Here is a 15,744-nt window from a genome sequence, read left to right as displayed (position 1 = left end):
TCTATAATATATCACTTCTATATCACTTCTATATCACTTCTATATCACTTCTATAATATATCACTTCTATATCACTTCTATATCAGTTCATATCTATAATATGATATTTTCACCATCTGCTGAATTCAAGTTTAATCACTGACAAATAATATCTGTGTTTATCTATCTATCTATCTATCTATCTATCTATCTATCTATCTATCTATCTATCTATCTATCTATCTATCTATCTATCTATCTATCTATCTATCTATCTATCTATCTATCAGGGACATTTCTGGGGTTTGATCACCACTGGAACACATGCACAAAATATTCACACACACACACACACACACACACACACACACACACACACACACACACACACACACACACACACACACACACACACACACACACACACGTGATATAAAACAAACAGCTTTAAATATATGTAAGCATATTTGGCTCACAGACACTAAAGCACACGTCAAACACGTGTGGGCGTGGTCAAAACGTGGTGTTGCAAACACTGGCCAATCATAGGAGAGCTGCTCGCTTACTGGCTAGTCGCCTCAGCACTGGGCGGGTCACAGACCCGGAGAGCCGCCGCTGATTGGCCGCGTGTGATGGAGACTAAATTCGGCACGTGTTTCCGAGCGCATGCTGACGTCGAGAGAAAAGAAAAGAAAAGAGAGAGAGAGGGAGGGAGAGAAGAGGAAAGCGGTGGAGACACACGAGTTAATCCAGCAGATACACAGTCGTTTGGCAGAAGGGCTGAAGGGAGTCGGCGGTTTGCAGCTGTTTCTAAGGTGAGAATATAAAACCGTGTGCACGTGCAAGCGTGGAGGGTCGGGGGGGGGGCAAACGGGTAATAACAGGTAATAACGGGTAATAACGTGTAATAACGTGGCTTTTGTCCTTCTTGTTTTAGTCTTGTTTACTCTTTGTGCTGAACGGACTCGTTTATTGCACTGTTTTCATGGTTTAAAGCTTTATTCTGATTCTGTCAGTGAAGTTCAGCTGTAACTCAGATCTGTTTACTACTAAAGCTTGTGTTACTACACTGTGTGTTACAGTCAAGTCTGTTAGGGTAATATCCTGTTTCTAAATGTTGTGTGGTATTATATCGGGGGGAGTGGGGGGAGTGAGATAGTGGGGTGGGCAGGGGGAGTTAGAGAGATGGGGTTGGGAGTGAGAGAGATGAGGGAGTGGGGGAGAGGGGAGTGAGAGAGGGGGGATGGGAGGGAATGAGTGATGGGGAGTGAGAGATGAGGGAGTGGGGGGAGGGGAGTGAGATAGTGGGGAGGGCAGGGGGAGTGAGAGAGATGGGGATGGGAGTGAGAGAGATGAGGGGAGGGAGTGAGAGTGGGGGGGGGGGGGGCGGGAGAGAGATGGAGATGGGAGCGAGAGAGAGAGTGGGGGAGGGCAAGGGAGTGAGAGAGTGGGGGGAGGGAGTGAGATACTGGGGTGGGCCTGGGGGAGTGAGAGAGATGGGGATGGGAGTGAGTGAGAATGGGGGAGTGAGAGAGATGAGGGAGGGGAGGGGAGGGAGTGAGAGAGATGAGGGAGGGGAGGGGGAGAGGGGAGGGAGTGAGAGAGAGGGATGTGGGGGAGAGGGGAAGGGGAGAAAGAGTGGGGGGAGGGGGAGTGTCTGTCTGTGCAAAGTGAAATAGAAATGAACAACAAAATCACAGCAGCTTTACTGGGTGTAAGATGTTGTGTACTGGTGTAAATAGTGTAGTATTTGTGTGTGTGTGTGTGTGTGTGTGTGTGTGTGTGTGTGTACATCACTGTTAGTGCAGTGAGTATCAACTGGGTTAAGACTTACAGCCTAGATATATTGCAGATGTGATGTGTGTAGTGTGTAGTGTAGTGTAGTGTACAGTGTGTAGCGTAGTGTAGTGTAGTGTAGTGTACAGTGTGTAGTGTAGTGTGTGGTGTACAGTGTGTAGTGTAGTGTAGTGTACAGTGTGTAGTGTAGTGTAGTGTACAGTGTGTAGTGTAGTGTGTGGTGTAGTGTACAGTGTGTAGTGTAGTGTACAGTGTGTAGCGTAGTGTAGTGTAGTGTAGTGTGTAGTGTAGTGTAGTGTACAGTGTGTAGCGTAGTGTAGTGTAGTGTAGTGTAGTGTAGTGTACAGTGTGTAGCGTAGTGTAGTGTAGTGTAGTGTACAGTGTATAGTGTAGTGTGTGGTGTACAGTGTGTAGTGTAGTGTAGTGTACAGTGTGTAGTGTAGTGTAGTGTACAGTGTGTAGTGTAGTGTAGTGTACAGTGTGTAGTGTAGTGTGTGGTGTAGTGTACAGTGTGTAGTGTAGTGTACAGTGTGTAGCGTAGTGTAGTGTAGTGTAGTGTGTAGTGTAGTGTAGTGTACAGTGTGTAGCGTAGTGTAGTGTACAGTGTATAGTGTAGTGTGTGGTGTACAGTGTGTAGTGTAGTGTAGTGTACAGTGTGTAGTGTAGTGTAGTGTACAGTGTGTAGTGTAGTGTAGTGTAGTGTAGTGTAGTGTAGTGTAGTGTAGTGTACAGTGTGTAGCGTAGTGTAGTGTAGTGTAGTGTACAGTGTATAGTGTAGTGTGTGGTGTACAGTGTGTAGTGTAGTGTAGTGTACAGTGTGTAGTGTAGTGTAGTGTACAGTGTGTAGTGTAGTGTAGTGTACAGTGTGTAGTGTAGTGTGTGGTGTAGTGTACAGTGTGTAGTGTAGTGTACAGTGTGTAGCGTAGTGTAGTGTAGTGTGTAGTGTAGTGTAGTGTACAGTGTGTAGTGTACAGTGTGTAGTGTGTAGTGTACAGTGTGTAGTGTGTAGTGTACAGTGTACAGTGTGTAGTGTACAGTGTGTAGTGTGTAGTGTACAGTGTGTAGTGTACAGTGTGTAGTGTACAGTGTGTAGTGTGTAGTGTGTAGTGTACAGTGTGTAGTGTACAGTGTGTAGTGTACAGTGTAGTGTACAGTGTAGTGTGTAGTGTACAGTGTAGTGTGTATTGTGCACAGGACTGCTGGTGATGTCCTGCGACACGACTGAGGTCAGATCCGAGCAGTTAGACGTGTTCAGGAGCTCAGAAAAGTTTCACTTTATATATAAATGTGCTGCATGTTTGTGCAGCGACGTCTAACAGTGACGACGGTAAAACACACGTGTGTTAGGGTTAGGGTCACACACTGGTGAATGTTATATACTAAGTGTGGCACCCACTGATAAACATTATTACTATGGCAACCAGTAATAGAAAGGCCAGTGTGTGTGTGTGTGTGTGTGTGTGTGTGTGTGTGTGTGTGTGTGTTGCTAGAGTAGAGAAAGCAATTTATTTGATCCACATGTTCCTTTTTAACGCCTGCTGCACCACACACATCAGCCAAGGGGTGACGTGGCTGACGGTAGTTACTGCATGGATACAGGAACCTGCCTCTGTATCAGGAACCTGCCTCGGTATCAGGAACCTGCCTCAGTATCAGGAACCTGCCTTTAAGTATCAGGAACCTGCCTCAGTATCAGGAACCTGCCTCGGTATCAGGAACCTGCCTCGGTATCAGGAACCTGCCTCAGTATCAGGAACCTGCCTCAGTATCAGGAACCTACCACAGTATCAGGAACCTGCAGGAACGTGGAAGCTCTGATGAAACCCCACATTGTAAAGGCTCTGATGGAGCAACAGTTGGAGGAGAGACAAGGCTTGTGTTTATTGACTACGGCTTGTGTACTCGTCTGTTTACTGCACTTATCTACGTGACAAGGTCTCAGTGTTCCACAGGACACACACATGGATCCAGGTCTGCTGATCAGACCACACATATGGTGACATGGAGCCATGTTGTGTTCTAACTACCTGTAAGATGCACGGGTGGAGGTCGCGTGATTACGACTCTTACAGTGGAATCTGGCTTTGGGTCAGAGCTCGGTGTGGTGTGTGACCAGGAAAGATCTCGACGAGATGTAGGATCCATTGGGCATTTTACTGGGTGTGTTGTACAGAGCCACTCCGATTCACTCGGCTTACACAAGAGCTTTGTGTGAACTCCAGACATGTCGATTGTGCTCATGAGTATCGATTCTGCATTATATCATGACTGCAATCCTAGAAGCAGCGACAAGAAGCTTTGGCCAGAAGGTTTTACTCTGCCATGATGTGAGGTCCTCGGTCGCACTGGTCGCCCCCAGCAGTTAGTGGATACGTCCTGTGGAAGAAGGAGGCTTTCAGAGTAGCTCTGCTGGAGAACTGTCCTCATTCAGCTGAGAGTCAGAGACATTTGAGCTCACAGGGTTGATGGTGATGTGCTTTAGGGGTTTATCTGGTGCAGACACCTGACACTGAGCCTGAACAGGACAGTATACATGTAGACCTGGAGCTTCCATCAGCACTGAGCGAGCTGCATCTTCTTATGGAGTCACACGTGTCTGTAGGTCCACAGACACAGACTGTAATATGGCCTCATGAGGCAACGAAGAGAGTGCAGAGCAGGGCGGGGGCGGGGGTGGGGGGGTGTTGGATGGGAGTAGACCAATCAGTAAGTGTGTGTGTGAGAGAGAGAGAATGTGTGTGTGTGTGTGTGTGTGTGTGTGTGTGTGTGTGTGTGTGTGTGAGAGAGAGAGAGAGAGAGTGTGCGTGAGTGTTTGCACGTGCGTGTGTGCGCATGTGAGCATGTGCGTGTTCCTGCCGCAGGGATCCAAAGAGCCCCCTCAGTGCATCTCACTCACACACACACACACACACACACACACACACACACACACACACACACACACACACACACACACTTCCATTCCCTTCAATCTCCCAGAGAGGTTCATCCATGGTGTAACACTTTCAACTGATGCTGAATGAAAGCTGCAGCTTTCAACCTACATACATGTATTCTCTTTTTCTTAAATGTACTCTTAGTTGTGTGTGTGTGTGTGTGTGTGTGTGTGTGTGTGTGTGTGTGTGGGTTGGGGGTGGGGGTGGGGGTGGTATGTGTGGGGTGTGTGTGTTTTTTTTATTTTATCTTTTTAAGATATCTTAAAATACCATAAGTGATAGATTTTTTATAGTTTATTTCATAATAAATATTAAAAAAATTTCTCCCCTTTTCATCTTTCTCTCTTTTGCTACCCCCCCAACTCTCTACCTCCCCCTTCTCCCCCCTCTCTCCCCCTCTCTCACTCACTCAGTCATGCAGTCAGTAGAAAGCTCCTCCACTCAGACATCACGTGATTGTCTAACGTTTGGTGACGACGACTCTGAGATCTTTCTGTCCGAGGATGAGAAGTCAGGTGACCACAGTAGCTCAGCCTCTTCCTCCTCTTCCTCGTTACTGGGATGGAGCGGCACAGACAGGGAGAGAGAGAAGGACGACAGGAGTGATGGAAGCACACAGAGAGACCAGCTGTTTGCCCAGAAAGTGAGGATGGGTCACGTTTTTTATACAAAACCTACAGTATGTTCTGTCAGTTTGCTGTCATAAGCCAAGACCAGATTTACTGAGAACTGTGAATAGGTTTAAATCTCTAATAGAGAAGAGTAGACATGAGGGAGGAACCTTGAGAAGAACCGGACTCAAACAGGAGCCTGTCCTCGTCTGTGTGATTATGGAACTTTACAGTACTAAATGAGTCTAGACAATACGACAGGGTTTATAGCTTTACATCCACCATATGTAAGTGAAGGTCCCTGCTGCTGCTAGACACTGAAGGAGACGGTTAACTCTGTGTGTTGTGGGGAAACGAGCTGAACGTACGGTGGAGCTTCTAAGTGTTCAGTGTTTAAGAGAAAGGCTTAAGATCTCTTCCTCTTTAGGAACGTTATTGTCCACTTTTCACAATGCAAGAAAATCATGGTGTGTAAATGTAAATCTGTCGTGTACAAAGTCCTGAATGTTTTACTGTGGAGTCGTGAAGAAAAGCTCCATGTGTTTCTCATTTATACTGTAGGTCTGGTCTCTTACCTTCTACAGCTGTGGTTAGAGTAAATACCTGTAATACATTCAGTCTCTCTCTCTCTCTCTCTCTCTCTCTCTCTCTCTGTCTCTCTCTCTCTGTCTCTCTGTCTCTCTCTCTCTCTCTCTGTCTCTCTGTCTCTCTCTCTCTCTCTCTGTCTCTCTGTCTCTGTCTGTCTCTCTGTCTCTGTCTCTCTCTCTCTCCCTCACTCCCTCTCTCTCTCTCTCTCTCTCTCTCTCTGTCTCTGTCTCCCCCCCCCCCTCTCTCTCTGATCTCTCTCTCTCTCTCTCTCTCTCTCTCTCTCTCTCTCTCTCTCTCTCTCTCTCTCTCTCTCTCTCTCTCTCTCAGTGCTTCGAGCTGCAGGGTTTCATCCGACCCCTTTTGGAGCTGTTGCACGGACTGAAGAAGGGCCGATTTGACAGAGGTAATTTGTGAGCATGTGTAAAGTTTCTAACAAGCTAAAAGTTTGTGACAGCACAGGGATGTGAACACACAACAGTTTACATACAGTCTGATTGGAGGAAACGAGGCTTTGGGTGTATTACAGGTGTGTCTGGTACTTAAAGGATAAAAGATTTTTCAGTACTTTAGATTTAAACCAGATTTCACCTTCATTCTTTACGAGGTGTATTAATAAAACATGGACTTGTTCTTGGTCTGTTCTGTGTTGGTGCTGTTTATATCATTAATCTGCACACGGTAATGAACCCAGGACTCCTCGCACTGCTAACTCATATCACTGCTAGCTCTAAACTCTGGATATTCCCCCATCAGCAATAACAGTAAAACCACCTGAAGACTGAGAAGTTTCCCTTTTTTGTTCTTCTCCAACACAACAGCCCTGACCAGTTCAGGCATGAAATCCAAAAGACCTTTCAAGCTATGATGTAGTTGTGACTTGGGACCTCCATATATCAGCGTGTCCTGGTGAGACCAGCACATATTTGGCACATTTGAAGGCCAAGTCAACACCTGGAACTTGAACCAGAAGGTGAATGGTGCAGGAACATCACCAGTGTGTTACGTTCCCACTCACCTCACCTACTACATCTGACCATTATTATTCTTTGGTCATCAGCACTGTTGTGTACATGGTGGCACTTAAACCGATCCCTGTGTGTGTCTACCTGAGGTGTCTCAGTGTCTCACGTCTAACTTTAACCTTACAAACACACAGGACCACCGCTGTTCTTGGTTTTAGAATGGTTATGAAGCTCACTGTGGGTTCCCAGGAAATTGGGAAATGGTAGAATATAAACCCTGTTCAGGAAGGTGAAGAGAGGACAGCAGAACTACAGGCCACCCAATCAGAGAGCGCTGTGGTGAGAGCGCCCTCTTGTCTGACTGACAAGCTGAATAATTGCTGTGCATGCTTCAGGGTTCCCCTGCTGTCGTTAGCCCGTCGACTGGCACTGCACAAGGAAGCATTTCTGTTCACGAGGAGCACATGATGGACATCAGGAGAGAAGCCAGCCCTGATCGCCATTTGGCTGACACTTTTATCCAGAGCCATTTACGTTTATCTCAATTTATATAACTAAGTGATTGAGGGTTAGTAGTGTGATGGACTTGAGATTTAATCTCACAGCCTTCCAATCGGTAGTCCGACACCTTCACCCCTGAGCTACTGCTTTACCGTCTTGCTGAGTTTGTTCCTTTATCACTGACCCCACCGAGACCCCACCGAGACCCCACCAAGACCCCACAGACCCCACTGAGACCCCACCGAGACCCCACCGAGACCCCACCGAGACCCACTAATGTTCACAAACAGAACAATTGGGGATTGAAGCAACTTATTAATATTTCACGCAGCACAGAAGTGAAGTGTCTGCACATTAACACACACATCATCATGCAGCAGTGACGTCCATATATTTAGACTGTAAATTAAAACCCTTTTTCTGTACAATGGTCATATTTAGCTCATGTGTTCCTTCTGACAGGTCTCAGCAGTTTCCAGCAGAGTTTGGCTATGGACCGAATCCAGAGGATCGTAGGAGTGCTGCAGAAGCCACATATCGGGTACGTCAGAGACCTGTGGTGTCCTGGTCACGCTGAGCAGAGACCCGATTTAGTCAAAGCACAGAAGAAGCTACTCCAACAGGATGATTGTAGCAGCTGAATAAAGGCTAAAATAAATGAGCTTTTAATGTACATATGAGATTTAGGCTTACATTTATTACTGATTAGCCATGTTCTGACTTCCCCCCAGGTGAACGATGCGTCTGAAGATTGTTATAAAAGTTTATTAATTATTCACTATCTTCCTTCCTGGGGTTTTGATGCTTAACTTGATGTTTCCTGGTAACAACTTGGAGCTTTAGCAGAACATAATGAGTATAAAAGCCCTGGTGGAGTCTCGGGGCAATCAGGAAAGTGCCCTGGACAAAGTGCTGATGTAGGTTTTCCCCTCAGGACAAAGCACTTTACTGTGACATGTACACTGTACTGTACACTATACTGTACACTGTACACTATACACTGTACACTATACTGTACTGTACACTATACTGTACACTATACTGTACACTATTCTGTACACTATACACTGTACACTATACTGTACTGTACACTATACTGTACACTATACACTGTACACTATTCTGTACACTATACACTGTACACTGTACTGTACTGTACACTATACTGTACACTATACACTGTACACTATACACTGTACACTATACACTGTACACTATTCTGTACACTATACACTGTACACTGTACTGTACTGTACACTATACTGTACACTATACACTGTACACTATACACTATACTGTACACTATTCTGTACACTGTACACTATACACTGTACACTATACTGTACACTATACACTGTACACTATTCTGTACACTATACACTGTACACTATACTGTACACTATACACTGTACACTATACACTATACACTGTACACTACACTGTACACTATACTGTACACTGTACACTATACACTGTACACTACACTGTACACTATACTGTACACTATACACTGTACACTATACTGTACACTATATACTGTACACTATACACTGTACACTATACTGTACACTATATACTGTACACTGTACACTATACACTGTACACTATACTGTACACTATACACTATACTGTACACTATACTGTACACTGTACACTATACACTATACTGTACACTGTACACTATACACTATACTGTACACTATACACTATACTGTACACTATACACTGTACACTATACACTATACTGTACACTATACACTGTACACTATACTGTACACTATACTGTACACTATACTGTACACTATACACTGTACACTATACTGTACACTGTACACTATACACTGTACACTATACTGTACACTATACTGTACACTATACTGTACACTATACACTGTACACTATACACTACACTATATACTGTACACTATACTGTACACTATACACTGTACACTACACTGTACACTATACACTATACACTGTACACTATACTGTACACTGTACACTATACTGTACACTATACTATACACTGTACACTATACACTGTACACTATACACTGTACACTATACTGTACACTATACACTGTACTGTACACTATACTGTACACTATACACTGTACACTATACTGTACACTATACTGTACACTATACACTGTACACTATACTGTACACTATACTGTACACTATACACTGTACACTATACACTGTACACTATACTGTACACTATACTGTACACTATACTGTACACTATACACTGTACACTATACACTATACTGTACACTATACACTGTACACTATACACTATACTGTACACTGTACACTATACACTATACTGTACACTATACACTGTACACTATACACTATACTGTACACTATACACTGTACACTATACTGTACACTATACTGTACACTATACTGTACACTATACACTGTACACTATACACTGTACACTATATTGTACACTATACTGTACACTATACTGTACACTATACTGTACACTATACACTGTACACTATACTGTACACTATACACTGTACACTACACTGTACACTATACTGTACACTATACTGTACACTATACTGTACACTATACACTGTACACTATACTGTACACTATACTGTACACTATACACTGTACACTATACTGTACACTATTCTGTTGTGGTTTCCTTCTACACACACTGTACTGGTGCACACTTGGTTCACTCTCCCTTTGTTTGCCCCCTCAGAGAGAAGTATCTGCCCACTCTGCTGCAGGTGGAGATGATGCTAAAGCTTTGGTTCCCTCACGTCAGCATTACGTCTACAGGAACATGTAAATCTACACAGCTTTATGTACAAGGATCAAACAGCAGCAGCAGCAGCAGCAGCAGTAGTTGTAGTAGTACACCACCACACAAGCAGAGAGACCAACTGCACATTCCAGTTAAGGTCAGCACACACACACACACATACACGCATACACAGACACACACACACACACACACACAGACACACACAGACACACACAGACACACACACACAGACACACACACACACACAGACACACACACACAGACACACACACACAGACACACACACACAGACACACACACACAGACACACACACACACACAGACACACACACACACACAGACACACACACACACACACACACACACACACACACAGACAGACACACACAGACACACACACACACACAGACACACACAGACACAGGGTCATTGTAGAAGTTCATTATAGATTAAGGCTCCAACTTATTTATTTATTTGTTTGTTTATTTATTTATTTATTAAACCCTAACTACACTCTGAGATCTTCCCAAAGCTCTGTAGATTATTGTGACCTCACAAACTAAGCTGATGTAAAGCTCCATAAACCAGATCAGACTTCTGTTAAAAAGGAACACATGAAATGGTCTGGAGTCAGTAATCAAAATGATCAGGATGGTTACTCGTTTAACTCTCTCTCTCTCTCTCTCTCTCTCTCTCTCTCTCCAGAAGAGAAGACTAAGCTGGTCAGACACGGACTCTTCCGCTACTCCGACTCCTGTTGCATGTAAGTGCTTCCACATAAAAGGTCAGGAGAAAGAAGAACAAAGTGAAGGTTTGTCTCTCAGCTGCACACCAACATCCCACGCAGACCAATCTGACAAGAGCAGCGAGAAAACATCCGGACCTAAGGGCGTGTGTTGGGCCGAGCCGGGCATGACGTGGGTCCATGTCGCCCCCATCCTTTCCCCTCCCAAGTCCTGTCCCACCCTGAGAGAAGGTGGAGACAAAGACATCACAAATGGCCACTTTCACCTTGCACCTCCTCTTCTGTCCAGCAGGGGCAGTCCGGCAACGCAGGACAACTCCATCTCATCCACAACACCCTGCTCCGAGCCAGTGACGGTGACTCTGTCAGAGGGGCGGAGCCTGTCTCCTCCAATCACAGAGCACCTTTCAAGCCTATTACAAAGTTAATGAGTCAGAACCAAACCCAGACAACAGAGACTTGTTTAGGAAAACTTCTGGGGTGTTTTTTTGTAACTGATTCTTTTTTTATTAATATTTTTACGGATATTTAGGCAGCTTAGCCTTTTTGTGTTGTAAAAATGATGAGATCCAGAAAAATCAGTAGCAGTGTGCTGATCGAGCAGGTGTGTGTGTGTGTGTGTGTGTGTGTGTGTGTGTGTGTGTGTGTGTGTGTGTTGTTACATCAGTGTATCAGTTCAGTGTATGATAACAAAATGATGCTGTTATTTAGACACAAACATTCAGTAGTTTATTAAGACAGCTGGAGGGAGTTACGCCGAACCGTCCACAACACACAGGACCTCATGTTTTTGTTTCAGAAGGGAATGATCACAAAGACACAACATTTCACACCCATTACAATGTGTAGCAGAGTTCAGAAGTGTGTCGGACCAACGCAGCCTCATCTACTGCTGATCAGAAGTGTCTGCCTTGCTGAGCAAACCTTCAGCCTTATGCCATAGTTACTCAGGATCCTGTGTGTGTGTGTGTGTGTGTGTGTGTGTGTGTGTGTGTGTGTGTGTGTGTGTGTGTGTGTGTGTCTGATCCTACTGCAAGTTGATTTCCATATTAAATATGAAATTATTCCCATGTACCCATGAGACTGAATGAAAATTCAGTTAATAAGGTTGTCCTATGAGCTCCTATGAGCTCTCATGAGCTCTCCTGGTCATTTGCATACAAGGAGACACACTAATGTCAAACACAAAGTGACTTACTGAAGGTTTTATTAATAGGAATTGCATTATTAATGTTAAACAGTTCCCTGATTCCAATTCTAGACAAATTTCGTGTCGTTCAGGTTCAGACCTCAGAGAGCAAACTTAAATCTATAAACCTTTTGATTAGGACAAAAGAACCAGCACCCTATAAAAGGAGGAAGAGTGTGTGAGTGTGCACGTGAGTGTGCACGTGAGTAAGAGTGTGCACGTGAGTGTGCGTGTGAGTGAGAGTGTGCATGTGAGTGTGTAGACTTTAATCTAATGATCACATTGTGGATGAGTCACATTCACACACACACACACGTTACAGTTACCAGGACACACTGCAGGGTTTAGTTACTGAATCCTCACACACACACACACACACACACACACACACACTGTGGGAACATTTAAACTCCTCTGCTGATGCCTTCAGTCCCACCGTTTGCCTGCTGAAACTTCAGATCACAGCAGAATGTTTTAAATGTTAACCTTTAAGGCTGAAAAGGACGAAGCTAGAAATGATTCTAAATGACTGTGAGGAGTTAGAATTGGCCACGAGATGGAACATGAAGCAAAAGGGATTATTATTATTATTATTATTATTATTATTATTATTATTATTATTATTATGAGAAGGTTTTAAAAGTCCAATAAAGGAAGGAAGTTGTAGCGATAAAAAAAGAAATTTAGTTCCTGTTAAAATGTCTGAAAAACAAACAAACAAACAAACAAACAAAACTCCTCCTCGACTCCGAACTCTTACTCGTCACCTCAGGATAAACTCCTCCCCTTCACGCATTAGCATAAAAAATAAAGTAACACTTCTGAAGTGTAAACGAGTCCCAACACGCCGAGATGTTCTCCTAAATCAGACGCTACACTTCACTGCTTTGAGAAGGAGAATATACACATCACAGTTAGCTGGTTAGGTCGTTGCTAGCAAAAGAAAGACGAACATGGAGGTGGGCAATAAGCAGGGGTAGAAGATTGGGGGCCTTTAAAGTTGAGCCGAGAGAAGCAACATGGGGCAAAAGTCCGGTGCCTGATATGGTCAGCACACCAGTAGCAACTGGTCACTGCTTCACTCTTGGACCTCGGGTGTTGGATTAGAGACGTCGAGGTCTCAGAGCGAGCTGAAAGTTTGTGTATGTACACAGCTGTAGGTCACAGGGCCAGGAGCCAGACGTCTCATCGGGTGTCACATGGGGCAAATATCAAAGGGACGTATAAATAAGGCAAGAAACTAAAGAGCAGTAGGGTAACATTTCTATTGTGATGTGTTTAATATTATTATTATTATTATTATTATTCAGTTCAGTTTTATTTCTATAGCAGATATGTGAAGTTAGACAACAGATATTGTCACACTGAAGCTTTACAGGAAAGTTTTAAATACAAAATATGACCTCAGTGAGACCAGAAGGACCAACTCCCTGAGATGACATGGGAAGAGGACCAGACACAGAGAGACACTGAGAGAGAGACACTGTCCCTGTCCACCTCTGTACTCTGGTCATAACAGTGCTAATGCTGATGGACTGATGGAGAAAGTCACTGGCTCTCCAACACCTGGAGCAGATGTTCAGTGCTCTTGACTTCCTGGTGTAGGTGTGTTAGAATCTCCACTTATTTGTTTTCTCATCGGACCCGGATGCAGTCTGCAATGTGACGTGATTATGTAGAATATTGTGTGTGACTGTAATGAAGAAGGTCACAGATCAAGCTCATGCTTTCCAACACAATTCCAGCCCATTATTTATTCATATGAACACTTTTTTATATGTTTTTGTTTGGTTATTTATTCATCTGCAGCCCCCCCCCTCCCCCATCCGGCGTGAGGGGCGTTTCCTGTACAGTTTTTTGGGTGACATTTTAGCTGCATTAGTTTCTGTAGTAACAGAAAGAAAGCGAGGGAAACCTGTGCCTTTAATAGCATACGTGTGTTTTATATCTGGTTTTTGATCGTTTGTAGACGTCCGAGTCCATTAGAACTGTTACAGCTGTTATTGTGCACTAATGTAAGACAAACAGGGCTGAGGACACGGAGTGTGAAGGACACAAGCGACCACGGCACATCCAGGGTTCCTGCTGTTATTTATCCCGATTTTAATCCTTACTTTGTGCTTATGCATATTTTCCATAATTGTGTGTAATTATCAGCAAAAACAAGAGATTGTGTTGGTTAGTAGATGTTGTGGAGCTGATACTGACCTAGCAGATGTTGTGGAGCTGATACTGACCTAGCAGATGTTGTGGAGCTGATACTGACCTAGCAGATGTTGTGGAGCTGATACTGACCTAGCAGATGTTGTGGAGCTGATACTGACCTAGCAGGAGGTGTACCTGTAACTCATGTACAGCAAAGCAGGCAACTGAAAAATTCAAGCAATAACATCATCAAGATGTATTCCTGTTATTCAGACGCTAACGTCAGACCTGTGGCGTGTGTTTAGGGTTCAGATGATCGCTTCTCTGCTCTTGCCCTTTATTTAATGTAATACGGGATTTGACCTGTCTTTAGAACCAATAACAAATCATTGCACTTCTCTGTGTATTTTCTTCTCCGCAGCCCAACTGTCTGTTATCTCTCTATTTATTTTCATCTTTCTACTTTTTTCAGTCTTTTAATAAACAATCCATTTTGGAAAGAACGTTCTGTGTTTTTGTGTCCAGTAGTTACACATGATTAAGTCTCTTTACCCTGAGCCTACATCTGCAGTTATGGTAAGCTGGTGCCAGTGTGTATGGAGGACAAGCTCCAGTGTGTTGGAGCAGCGTGTACATCCTTATCTCAAATCCCTGTGACTGTGAAGGCCGCTGAAATGTGACAAGAAAATATTCCCCGTGCCATGACACCACCTCCACCAGCCTGGATCGCTGACTTAAAGTAGGGTGGCTTCAAATTCTGACCAAGAAATCCAGATTCTTCACACAGTCTTCTCACCTGTTTGGTTTTTGTCGTCTGTTCTAACTGCAGCCTCGGCTTTCTGTCTCTTAGTAAACCCAAGTGGAACCTGCTGTTCTGATCCACCTCAAAGTTCGATTTGTTCTCGTTCTGAGATGTTTTTCTGCTCAGTGTGTTTGTACAGGATGGATGTCTGAGCTACTGTCACCTCTTCTGTAAGTGACGTGACATACGGCTAAGTACGGTGACCCAGACTCAGTATTTGTTCTCTGCATTTATCCCATCCAAAGTGCACACACACACAGCAGTGAACACACACACACACACACACACACACACACACACACACACACACACACAGCAGTGAACACACACACACACAAACACAGTGAACACACATACACACACACACAGTGAACACACACACAGTGAACACACAGACACACAGCAGTGAACACACACACACAGCAGTGAACACACACACACACACACAGCAGTGAACACACACACACAGCAGTGAACACACACACAGCAGTGAACACACACACACACACACACAGCAGTGAACACACACACCATGAACACACACCTGGAGCAGTGGGCAGCCATTTATGCTGCGTTGCCCGGGGAGCAGTTGGGGGGTTCGGTGCCTTGCTCATGGGCACCTCAGTCGTGGTATTGCCGGCCCGAGACTCGAGCCCACAACCTTATGGTTAGGAGTCAGACTCTCTAACCAAGCCTGA

General features: G+C 44.3%; 1 protein-coding gene across 1 annotated transcript; it reads left to right on the top strand.

The window, feature by feature from the left end:
- The first annotated feature begins 599 nt into the window (after positions 1-599).
- On the top strand, positions 600-14,747 carry ciarta (circadian associated repressor of transcription a). Its single transcript, XM_047811616.1, has 6 exons — positions 600-794; positions 5,126-5,355; positions 6,239-6,314; positions 7,837-7,915; positions 10,100-10,301; positions 10,871-14,747. The coding sequence occupies exons 2-6, from the start codon at positions 5,128-5,130 to the stop codon at positions 11,336-11,338; spliced, it is 1,053 nt and encodes a 350-aa protein (XP_047667572.1). The 5' UTR covers positions 600-794; positions 5,126-5,127; the 3' UTR covers positions 11,339-14,747.
- Positions 14,748-15,744: the final 997 nt, after the last annotated feature.

The sequence above is a fragment of the Tachysurus fulvidraco genome, chromosome 3, assembly GCF_022655615.1.
Source record: "Tachysurus fulvidraco isolate hzauxx_2018 chromosome 3, HZAU_PFXX_2.0, whole genome shotgun sequence".
Lineage (NCBI taxonomy): Eukaryota > Metazoa > Chordata > Actinopteri > Siluriformes > Bagridae > Tachysurus > Tachysurus fulvidraco.
The sequence above is the reverse complement of the archived record's forward strand: the minus strand, read 5'-3'. Positions and strand labels throughout refer to the sequence as shown.

Coding starts and splice junctions, on each gene's coding strand:
- ciarta (XM_047811616.1), top strand. CDS start 5,128: ATGCAGTCAGTAGAAAGCTCCTCCACTCAGACATCACGTGATTGTCTA. Junction 5,356..6,238: donor ACCAGCTGTTTGCCCAGAAA/GTGAGGATGGGT, acceptor TCTCTCTCTCAG/TGCTTCGAGCTGCAGGGTTT. Junction 10,302..10,870: donor AACTGCACATTCCAGTTAAG/GTCAGCACACAC, acceptor CTCTCTCTCCAG/AAGAGAAGACTAAGCTGGTC.